The sequence below is a fragment of the Augochlora pura genome, chromosome 8 (genome assembly GCF_028453695.1).
Source record: "Augochlora pura isolate Apur16 chromosome 8, APUR_v2.2.1, whole genome shotgun sequence".
In the NCBI taxonomy this organism is placed as follows: Eukaryota; Metazoa; Arthropoda; class Insecta; order Hymenoptera; family Halictidae; genus Augochlora; species Augochlora pura.
In genome coordinates, this window is record NC_135779.1 from 6,800,056 (window position 1) to 6,811,275 (window position 11,220).

Genomic DNA, 11,220 nt, shown 5'->3' on the forward strand with positions numbered 1-11,220 from the left:
TTTGGCTTCGAAGCGTCTTTAACATCCGCTCTGTCCACATTCTTTCGTACACCGCTTTTCCTTCTCTTTTTTTTTTTTTGGTTACATTTTCTCCCGTATTTTCTGTGTTCCCGCGCTCGAAAATATATCCTCTAGAAGCTCAATTGAAAATATATCTCGCGGAGATGATCGCGTTTGTTTTGCTCCATCCGTTGCATTGATATAATATTATCCATCCGATAGTTACGGCCTTGCATAGACGTTTCTCTAGATGTTGGTCAGTCTCTCTCTATGATATATTATATACATGATACATAATAGATTCAGATATTTATATATTTATATATTATCTATGTTCTTCTTTTTCTTTTTTTTTTTTAATTGGATCGTGTTGTGATATATCTCTCTTAAGACACAACGGTGCTCCCCGCGCGAGTTCGCGGCGGCAGAGAACAGCGATGGATCATCTCGTTAATTCTACGTTTGTTTTTTTCGCCAGGATTTTCTCTCGCGGTCCTCTTCTTCCTTTTTTTTTTTACGGTGTGATATTGACGGGGAGTTCGAGAATCCCTAAAAGTCGTGCTCCAAAAAAAGGTATGTATGTATTTCGTTTCGTTTCCGTCGACGGAATTCGCGTGGCACGCCGAACGGGGGAAAGAAAACGGACGACGACGTTCCTTCTCGACCCGCGCGCGCGTGTCGATGTTTTCGTGGTGATCGATTTAAAACTTACGAGTAGTACCGCTGCGGCGCGTTAACAGCTATATAAAGTTGCCCGGTAAAAGGTGAAACGCTATAAGTCCGGACTCGATTAACCTTCTAACCGGGGTGGGGAATATCCGCGAGGAAACACGCTTCGACAGAGATTCCGCCGGTCGAGTTTCCCGAATCTTTCCACGAATCACAGTCAACGTTTCTCTCATCCAGCTTGTCGAAGAACAGATATCTATTTATCGAACATGTGAATAAAATGTGAAGCCCGATTAGAAGATTAAGAACGAACGAACGCTTAAATATTGCACGCGTCTAACGAGAGAAGTGTTTCGTAATCTTCTACGATTAAAAACGATAAAAACGTCGACAAGAGATCCTATTGAAAAGGGGGATTCAGGGGTTGATATCTCTAATTAATTTAAAAAAGGGCGAGGGACGGGGTGGTAGAACGACTGTACGAAAAGCAAAGTACAAAACGCATGGGGGTGAGTTTAAAAAAGAGCGCCACTCGTTAGACTGGCGTCGAGAAAAACCTAGCTCTGTTTTAACAGCTAATCGAGACTAGACCTAGAATTGGCTATTACAATACTGTGAAACCCTAGCGTCGTCTGATCTCGCGTTCCTCTTTCGATACAATAGTCTATCAGAATATATGTATATACTCCGTTAGTGGATCAACAATTGCTCTTTAAACTCTATTAACAATAAGAATGCGCGCACGGTGGCTCTGGGAAGTCTTCGCATACTTATTTCCGATTTTTAACAAGCTGTCGACTCTGTTCCACGAGATTACAACAATCGTCGACAATCTCTACAAAATCAGAAATTTCGCGTGAATAGACTTCCCCGAGTCCCCGTCTACGCGTGTGTATATTAATATAGTTCTTTTCACTCTGTTCGTAGGCCAATATCAGATATGCAGCTATAAAATAAAGTGCAAAATAGTCTTTATCGTCTTCGTCTCTTTTCATCTGTGTAACCCATTCCGCGAGCACGGATAAAACAGTCTTCTAAACCTGAAGCATGCGCGCCTCGGCTCACGTTCGACACGTTCCCGCGATGCAACCCGCGCTTCGAAGAGATATAGAGAGATAAATAGACAGAGGAGAAAGGAGGATTCTCCCTATCGAATGCGGAAACTACACGCGATCGAAATAAATGCCGAGCGAAATGCGAATCACGGACGGCTGGTCGTCACGCGTAACAATCGATCAGAAAATGCATCGCGAATAATCAATGGAAATGCTCCACCAGGAGAATATTGTCGGCTCGAGAGAGAGAGAAAGAGAGAGAGAGAGAGAAAGGGGGAGTGCCTCTCCTCTCCGCAGACCGATAGGAAAATACGTTGTTAGGCTGCCTATGAGAAGCGACGAAGAACGCAGAAGGCTCTGTGTAAAAGGCACGAGATAGCGAACCAACTAAACAGCCCTTGTGACAGTTCTCGAGTACCTCGTTAGTAGCGGATGTCCGCAGAAAACGTCTCAGAGACCGCGCGTCACTCTTCATTAGAGGGTCCCCCTAATTTTACCAGCCGCAAGAAATCGTGCTCACCGCGTTTTCTTACAGTTTAACAGCCTCGATACCGTGTTCCCTGCAAACAGAATTCGTTGTACTCTATGTCCTCATTGTATATTAAATATCGCTTCAAAAAAAGTGTAGTCCGTTGATCGATAAATACGCGTACTGCAATACTTGGTATTATACTTCTCCTACGTTTCAGACTACGTTGTAGCGTGGAAACTAGGGGGACCCCTGGGTCCGAGTAAAAACTGTTCTCAGAAGAAATACCGATCTCGAATAAGGTGCAGCAAAGTAAGAGTAAGGAGAATGGAGGCCACGAGTTCCTACCCTTGATCGGATCGACGCATGCAGGAAGAATGTCCGAAAAAAAAACGTTTCTGCTATCGTTTTAAGACTCCCAGAACGGCATACGACACAATTTCTCTATGTGCACGGGGCTGGACGCCCTGGTGGCCGGTGCGGTTCTACTACGAGGTACAAAACTTCTTAAGGGTATTTTGCTAAGTCCCTGATTATGGTTCACGTCCAGGGTCGAGTGGCGTCTCAGGGCTCTGCCAAGACGCTCGCTCGGCGTGTAATCGGCCACCTCTAGGCTATGGCATTTGATGGTCTGCTTGGGCTCTTTCGAGTCCGCTGACTTCATGGTGAAGTAGGCCGAGTGTCTCTTGGGCCAATCTGCTGTGCACTTAGTGTGCAAGAGCTTAGGCTTTTCCTTTTCCAGGATCAGCGAGTTCCAGCGAGTTGTCATCCGCGGTCCTAGATACACCGAGTCTTTCTTGTCCAGTTGCTCGTCTTGTACCGGTATCAGACCGTCTTCGTAGTCGATGGAGGTCCTGGGATCGTTCGGCTGGTTGGATTCGTTGGTTCTCCGTTTCAGGCTGTCGTCGTAATCCATGGACGAGTTCCTTTTCGGCTTCGCTTTGTCGAAGCTCGTCGAGTGACGCTTAGTTCTGTCCAGGTTGCACTTGGACTGGAGGACCTTGGGCTTGTTCTTGTCCAGTATCAGAGAGTTTCGTTTCAGTTTTTCGTCCATGGACCGTTCCTGATTCGCGAACCCGAACCGCGTTCTCAGACATCTGAGGTAGACCGAATCCTTCTTGTCCAACTCCTCGTCTTTAATTAATCTCAAACCTTCTTCGTAATCGATGGAGGACCTGATATCCTTCGGTTCGTCGGATCCGTTAGTTCTTCGTTTCATGCTGTCGTCATAGTCCATGGACGAGCTTCTCTTGGGCTTCGTTTTCTCGAAGCTCGCCGAATGCCGTTTGGTCCTATCCAGAGCGCACTTGGTCTGGAGGATCTTGGGTTTATTCTTGTCCAATATCAATGAATTCCGTTTCAGTTTATCGTCTATGGATCGATCTTGGTTAATGAAGCCAAACCTAGACCTCATCAGAGGACCGACGTAGATGGTTTTGCCAAGTTGCTGGTCCTCCTTGACCATCCTGAGACTATCCTCGCAGTCTATAGGCGACGTTCTAGGGCTACCCGACTGATCCCCTCCATTTGTTCTCCTTTGCATGCAGTCCTCGTAGCCCATGGAAGAGTTACGTTTAGATCTCATTAGAGGACCGACGTAGATGGTCTTGCCAAGTTGCTGGTCCTCCTTGACCAATCTGAAGCCATCCTCGCAGTCTATCGACGACGTTCTAGGACTACCCGACTGGTCCCCACCATTCGTTCTCCTCTGCATGCAGTCCTCGTAGCCCATGGACGAGTTACGTTTCGGACTGCCTTTGTCGAAGCTGACGCTCACGGTACGCGAACGCTCGAAGCTAAAGTGTCTTCGTTTGGCGAACAGCGAGTCCTGTAGATGAGGTATTTTCGAGACTCCTTGGCTGGCAGAGAACTGCGCTGGTATCCTGATGCCGGCGTCCACCAAAAACTCGTCGTCGGACAGCATCACCGGTATCTCCGGCATCGAGCTGCTGGGCCAACAAGAATTATAATGAGCCGCTTTGGTTAGTGCTCGGAGGACGGCCAGGTTCGGAGCACTGGCGAGCGTTCTCGCGGTGGCAGTGTCCGTGCTGGCGATGTTATTAGTAGGGAATTCGCGAGTGTAGTCTCTTGTCAACAGCACGTTCTGCTCGCTGGTCTCCGGCAAGACTATGAACGGTAGCGGGCGACTCTGCTGTATCTTTTGCATCAGATAGTCGACAGGGTTGCTCGAGTTGCTAGGACCTAGCCTTTCCCAAGGTTGTGTTAGCTGTGGTCTGTTAGGTGTAAAGCGTGCAGAACTTGATGTTAGTCTCTCGCTGGAAGTCGTTAGCGGACTAGGGAAACAGTTAATAAGGTCGCATTTTACAACTTGCACTTCGATCCTGCGGATTTGGTTTTAGACATGCTTGATTCAATTAGTTTCGGCGATCTTACGTGGCTAACCTCCAGAGATAATCTATGTTAGTGTTAAAGCCGTGAATCGCGAAAGAAATAAAAAACATTGCGTACCTTACTCTTCCGGTTTCGTTGGAGTGGCGAGGAGATGTCGTCGCTGCGTTGTTGAACAAATAGTGTTTTGTTACTCGTTTAAATAGAAAATTATACAGATTGCGGATTTTATATAATATATCTTTAAAAGACAAAGACTTTTATCTAATTCTTGCTTTTTTAAAAAAATTCAATTTTATATAAGGTTCCGCAGTCTAAGTACAATTTTAGGATAGTTGAGCTACTCACTTTTCGATGATGCAGATGTCCTGAAAGTACATACAAGATTAGCGGAAAGGCTCTAGAATAAATGTTTCTCAAAGATATGCAAAGTTATAGATACTTACACTGACTTGGATGTGTTTTCGCCTGGACGTCGCCACGCTCCTAAAATCACAGACTCATTAATAATTTTCCTCTTCAATATTTTTTTTTAAATTTAGATACCTACCTTTCTTCATGGTCGCACCGCCAGGAGGAGACTTTCCCGATACCATTCCGGATAATCTCTTTTCTTCCTCAAATTTCTTAGCGTCCTCTATATCGTGTTTCGTCTGTTTGGAAACCTGTAACGGGTCGTATCGATGTCAAACAATAGCAGTTAAGGAAACGACATGAAAAACTTCAACCTGGTGTCGCTTACAGGTTGGTTATCATATTTCGGATCAATGTCGACCAATTTCCGCATGACGCAGGACAGCGTGGCAATTACGTCCCTGTCCGACTCGCTGTTCATCAGGTGCCCTATAGTCGTCTCCATTGCCGATAGTAGTTTCTTGTCGGTCGGTAACCATAGCTTGCTTTTTAACTGAGGCAACATGGTCAACACCTTTATTCTGATATTAGCAACGGGATCTTCCGCCAGGTTCAATAAAACGGTGAAAAAATGCTCTTTGAAGTAGGCGGACGAAAAGATATCCAAGGCCGCCACCATCATGCGAACAAACATCATCCGAACGTAACAGTCCGTGCTGTTCGCCAGTTCTGTATATAGTCTGCTTCGTAGCTCGACTCTTTGTATTGGCTTCATGTTGTAACGTAAAAGGAACAGGTACAACGTTCCTGCGGCGAGACGCACGGGTATCGGTCTCTGGAATTTAAATGGCGTTTTAAATAGCAGACTCACAGTTACAAAAAGGATCAAGGACTGTTCACTCAAACCCACAGCGTGCAGTATCCTGAAGAACGCCATTGGCACAAAGTACGAATATATAAAATCGCTTGGAAAGTACTTCGGTATTATCTCGAGCTGCGAGTGCATCATCGATGCTAGCCTCCAGTTGTGGGTGGCTGATATTTCCGATTCACATTTCAACAACGCCCTGCCGATTTCCATAAGAGTGGAGTCCTAGCGGTCACATAAGCAACAGCAATATAATATTATTTATTATACTTTGAAATTACGTTGCAAATAGGCACAAACATACGAACCACCCTGTCCACCCCGATAGTCTGACTTTCCGCTAGGCAATCGAGCGTTGTCCCAATGTGAGGAACTAAACCTTGTAACACTTCCTCGGAGTCGTCCTTCAGCAATTTGATCAGATCCAATTTGATCCGGCCGCTCTTGGGATACAATATTTTCGCCACCTACGTGTTTAATTTGAATATCGTGAATACGTAACGCGCTCTCGGCACAAAGTTGCACAAGATGTTAGTATAGAATTGGATGCGATTCTTACTTCGCCAATTCCGCTCGCTACGGTTTTCCTAACTATGTAATAATTATCGCTTGCTAATGCATTAAAGGTAACAAGCAACGCGTCCGTGTCATCCGAGGAGTCTGATACAAAGAGAAACATCGCAGGCAAATTAAAAGCGCAACACCTTCTACATTCCATGTGTTTCTCTTCATCAGCAGGACTCGAGCTCATCTAGAACAATGAAACGTGCTCAATGAACTTGACTCGGGCTTGCCAGTACGTACCTTCGTTTAGAGAACTGCCTCCATGTACACTTACAAAGGAATGGTGAGGTTTCGAATCGCTTTTGATAGAAACCATACCCATTTGTGCAATTTGTTGAAAATACTTCAGAAACCATGTTTTCTCCGCGGTCATGAGGCATTCTAGAAATTTTCGGTACAGATGTAAACTAACTTTTAGACAGCGGAAACGATTACGTTTAGGCAAGACCTTACTTTCTAAGCCGAGTACGAGTTTCCCAAACTCCTGAGCAATTACGCATATCACATGGTCGTCCGATTTGTTCGCGTTCTCGCATAACTTTTTAACGAGCGGTACTATGATAGTTTTTATGGTATCTGTAAACGATTGATAGAACGTATATCATACTCTTGTCCTTGGACGGGATTAAGTTCCATTTACACCGAATTTCAAGTAATATAGTATATAGCTACGAAAAAACTTGGAATGCTTAATGAATAATGCAAAACTAGTCATCAAGCATACCTTCTTGAAGATGAGGTAGCAAGTACACTATTGTCTGTACAGAGGTGCATCTTACATTGCTTTCTTCGTCGCTTGCTAATTCTACAAGAGATGGTAGCAAAGCAGATTTTACAGACTCAGCACCAAGGCCTTCGGCAACAAAACGTAGCTGCAAGCAGATACTAGCTCGTACTTCGCTATTTACATCCTGACAGAGGGAATGTACTGATGGTAGAATTTCCTTCTGTATCCTAATAACAATTTCAATGTTTATTGAACGACTTTACTGGGAAAGTAATCCTTGTATACAGTTGTTCTTTGTTATTGCTTTTAATAACTAAATACTGCTCTGGTACACCCAATAAAAAAAAAAATTCAATACTCACATAGCAGGATCAAATCTTGTACAAATTTTCCCTAGTAACCTGCTGCACGTTACCCTGGAGTTGATAGGCTGAGACAATTGTCCTTTGCTTATAGTCAACGGAACAATCTGTATGATTTTATTTCAATTATCATCCGTACGGTATACTGTTATCTTATCAAACTTAAGCAGAGTTTTAACTTTATGGAATAATTTGATTATCAAAGCTATGTAGAATAGGTAGTATCTTTTTGAAATCAATTAGCTTTCAGAGTACTTGATGCTTAGTCTAGCCGGGACTAACAAAAGTAAATCAAATTTATTACTTCTCTACTAATATGACCTTAAAGTTACGCTACATGAACTAAGGAATACTTTTTGCCCTTCTAGATCATAAATGTTGTCTGAATATCAATTACTATGATTGTCTATACAAACCTGCGCTCTTATGACTTCTACCGGCAGTAACTCTATCACATCCAGTAAGGTCTCCAGCCATGCATCACAAACAACTTTAAATGTATATGTACACGTTAAGATATGTAGAGTAACACCAAATGCATGAGAACTGTTGATACAGGATTAACTAGCGGTTTCTAATGGAGCAACGAACATAATAAGTTTACCTGGATCACGACTTTCGAGCGAATTTAATATACTTGGGAGGAATGTTTGACTGAAGACATTATGGCTGACAAGTTTCTGCTCTAATATCGTTTTGAATGTGGACGATGCTGCAATGTGGAATTCCGTGGATGCAGTAGCCAGTGACTGCTGCATTTTTGGTACCACACGAGACATGCATGATTGCGAGTCTGTCTGTAAGAGGCTCGGCAAGTTTTGTATAACACTGAGCTTTTGAAACTCATCGCCTTTCCTGAAATAATTACACACACGGCGGCTATTAGAAATGCTAAATAAGGCCTGAACATCAATTACATGTTAGTAAAACACAAAAGTATCATTCTGTCATTTTATATCATTAAATAAATATATGGAATATGCAACAAATTTAAACAAAATATGCAAGATTTCTCAAGATGAAAAATCTTAAAAAATATTACATTCTCAACTTTCGTTGAATCACATAAACGAATTAATAGTATTTTGATGGTTACTGATAGTCGAAGCGTTTAAAAAGAAAGGACTGAACGGCACAGCTATTTTTATAGAAACTGTCTTCTCGTCCCCTCGCTATTTTCCTTAAATGTATGCAACCATCAAGGACAAGAATCTTTACATAACGCATCCTTTTGAAGCGTGCGATAGCAGAGCCTGCATCGGTGCAATGTTTACATACGAGTGCACGGCTGCGTACGTCGCGATCTGCTGGAATCCCGAACACCCGACAATCAGTTCTATTATTACAATTCCCGCGGGCGAAGAAAAACAGACGTGAAAAGGGAGAGGGCAGCGAACAACAATGCTGTCAAAGTTTGAAATAACCTACGGGGCGACACGGTGCAATCTCTAACCTTTCGATTGCGGCGCGCTCAAACTCGAAACCATCAGCATTTTGCTGCACGGTAATTCGCATGACAACCGTTGCAGTTAGCTAATATAATTCGCGGTCAACTTATAGCCGCGGCGAAAGTAAAGATCCCAATTGTTCCGTACAAGTAACTGTTGGAGACATCTCTGAATGTTTAAAACTGAATGGTTGATGTAAATGCAAACCACGGATCAGAACCTCTCTCAGCTGTATTATGCATACGAGTTTCGTGCAGAGACAAAAGTAGACGTAGAAGGACGTACAATTGTACGCGCGGTTCGCAGTCGAAGGGCTAAATAGGGTGGTCCGTTGGCATTGCTTGCGGGTTACTCGTACGTAGAATGTCATTTCTTACGAGTGGCTGTCTTTAAAGGACTATAATTAGCGGCGGTCGGACGACAGGACAGTGTATACTCCTTGAACGACGCCGCGGTATTTTTAGAAACGGTGCATGGGTGCGCACGAAAGGGAGAGACAGCCGAGAAGGAAGAAAGTGTGCTGCGGCCGCTAGCCGATTCGGATCACGCACGCGATTTTTCTAACTGAAAACTGACTGGTCCGACTACTTACGGATCCAGCACGCTCTCGTACGGAGCTTTATCTTCCTCTTGCAACATTTTCGGGGTGCATCTTATTCAACGACACCACTTGGACGATCGGCGACGGCGACAACCGATTGCACTTCGTGAACGTTCACGACGATAGAACACGCGTACGCACTCTCATGACGCATACGACGCAAGAAAAACAACACGACGGAACGTGGATGACAACTAAACTGGGCTCCGACTCCCGACTCCAAGGTATCGATTATATCCGACTTGTCGTACGAGCCAGCGAGCGCGACCGAAACGAGTCGGAAACGCCCGAGCGCTGCCTACGTACGCTCTTGGATAGGATGCACACGTAACCCCGCGTAATACAATAGAAACGATGCGTCGTCGCGTCGATCGGAACTCGGTGTTGTGTAATCGGCAAACCGATGCAGCAGTTAGGCATTAATCGATTCGAATTTTCAATCCGATTCTGGGCTGGTCAACGATTACGATTCGAAATCATTGATCGCACGAATATCACGCGCCGCTCAATCGATCGACAACGATGCTTTCGATCGATCTAGTCAATTGTCGATCTTTGTTAATCCACGTTACATTAATTTGCCTTTTTTCATCAAAACATAATTGTAATTCTACTCGGCACACGTTTATCGATAAATCGTAGCAACAATGATACATTGTGAAAACACGTTTATTTAAGACAATGCTGTAATGCGTACAATGACTCACACGTTTGTTCTTAGGATGCTCGGGTCGCACCTGTTTATTCAAATCACGTAGACGATTCTAAAATGTTAGAAATTAAATATTTGAATCGTGCTCGTTGATTACCATCCGCGCGAGAGACTTCAGGCGCAACAACGATGCGCAAATATTCGGAATTTTTTGGGGTAAATAATTTTATCAATTTTTCGGTAGTTTCGGTTGTATCTTAATTAGAACTTTCATTGGTATGTGTGTAACGATAGATGATCGGCGTCTCTGTGTAACCGTTATTTAGCCTGGCAGAGAAAATTAATTGATTGACGAGCAACCTTGATACGGTAATCGCGCGAGGATTACGTAGTCCGATTCAAGGTTTCGCCGAATGATTTGTCGAGGGAGCGCGCGCGCGAAATTACTATTATTACGCGGCTCCAAGGATACCGACTGTGGTCCTGCGACCCGGAACTCTCGTCACGAGAAACGGGAGAGAGAGTGGGAGAGCTGTTTTACCGACGCGTGTAACAAAAATTTGAAGAATAACAGAGCTTCGAACGGTAAGTTTGCATAAAAACGTTTTTACTTACGTTAATAGATAATAGGCTTTCTCTGACGGCCGTTTTTCCAAACTGACATCCACACTGTGCTGTTTCAATTGCTCTTCGTTCTAGGGACGCATTTGGTTAGGTTATGAATCGATCGGTTACTTGATACGAGACGAATTGGTTGTGTGCACGTACTCTCAGATCGGGTACCGGTTTGTCTAATTGTAGACTAGCGAACTCCTCGTAGTCCAAGATCGGTTCACGTTGCATTTTTTTTATAGATGAACGGCGGAGCGCGGTCACCGTTTCCCCATAAACAATTTACCGGAACAGGAAACGCGCGTTCGGGTTGACACGAACCGGAAACGGGAGAACAAGAGACGAGAAACGACCGGCGAGATCCGTTCGACGATTTTCAAGAATACCGCGACGATACAAGTTGATACGGCACACCGTGCACGTAACGCGCCACGGGAAATGAATATTTAGAAGATGCCTGGAGAAAGAAACACACACGAGACACGCGCGA

The 11,220-nt window shown here is 44.2% G+C and overlaps 1 protein-coding gene across 1 annotated transcript; it reads right to left on the reverse strand.

The window, feature by feature from the left end:
- Positions 1 to 2,417: 2,417 nt before the first annotated feature.
- Positions 2,418 to 9,681, reverse strand: LOC144474364 (uncharacterized). The gene is made up of 16 exons (XM_078189129.1): positions 9,458 to 9,681; positions 8,022 to 8,272; positions 7,834 to 7,907; positions 7,418 to 7,524; positions 7,053 to 7,282; positions 6,782 to 6,904; positions 6,603 to 6,709; positions 6,324 to 6,515; positions 6,073 to 6,231; positions 5,807 to 5,989; positions 5,285 to 5,731; positions 5,093 to 5,207; positions 4,989 to 5,028; positions 4,891 to 4,910; positions 4,663 to 4,705; positions 2,418 to 4,487 (listed from the first exon to the last, which is right to left on the reverse strand). The coding sequence occupies exons 1-16, from the start codon at positions 9,502 to 9,504 to the stop codon at positions 2,603 to 2,605; spliced, it is 4,023 nt and encodes a 1,340-aa protein (XP_078045255.1). The 5' UTR covers positions 9,505 to 9,681; the 3' UTR covers positions 2,418 to 2,602.
- Between the last annotated feature and the right edge of the window lie 1,539 nt (positions 9,682 to 11,220).

What these genes read in the sequence shown, in the direction of transcription:
- LOC144474364 (XM_078189129.1), bottom strand. Translation starts at nt 9,504, where the DNA reads ATGTTGCAAGAGGAAGATAAAGCTCCGTACGAGAGCGTGCTGGATCC. An exon ending in GAAAACACATCCAAGTCAGT is followed by an intron (nt 4,911 to 4,988) that starts GTAAGTATCTAT and finishes ATGTACTTTCAG; the next exon opens with GACATCTGCATCATCGAAAA. An exon ending in GACATCTGCATCATCGAAAA is followed by an intron (nt 4,706 to 4,890) that starts GTGAGTAGCTCA and finishes TCAACAACGCAG; the next exon opens with CGACGACATCTCCTCGCCAC.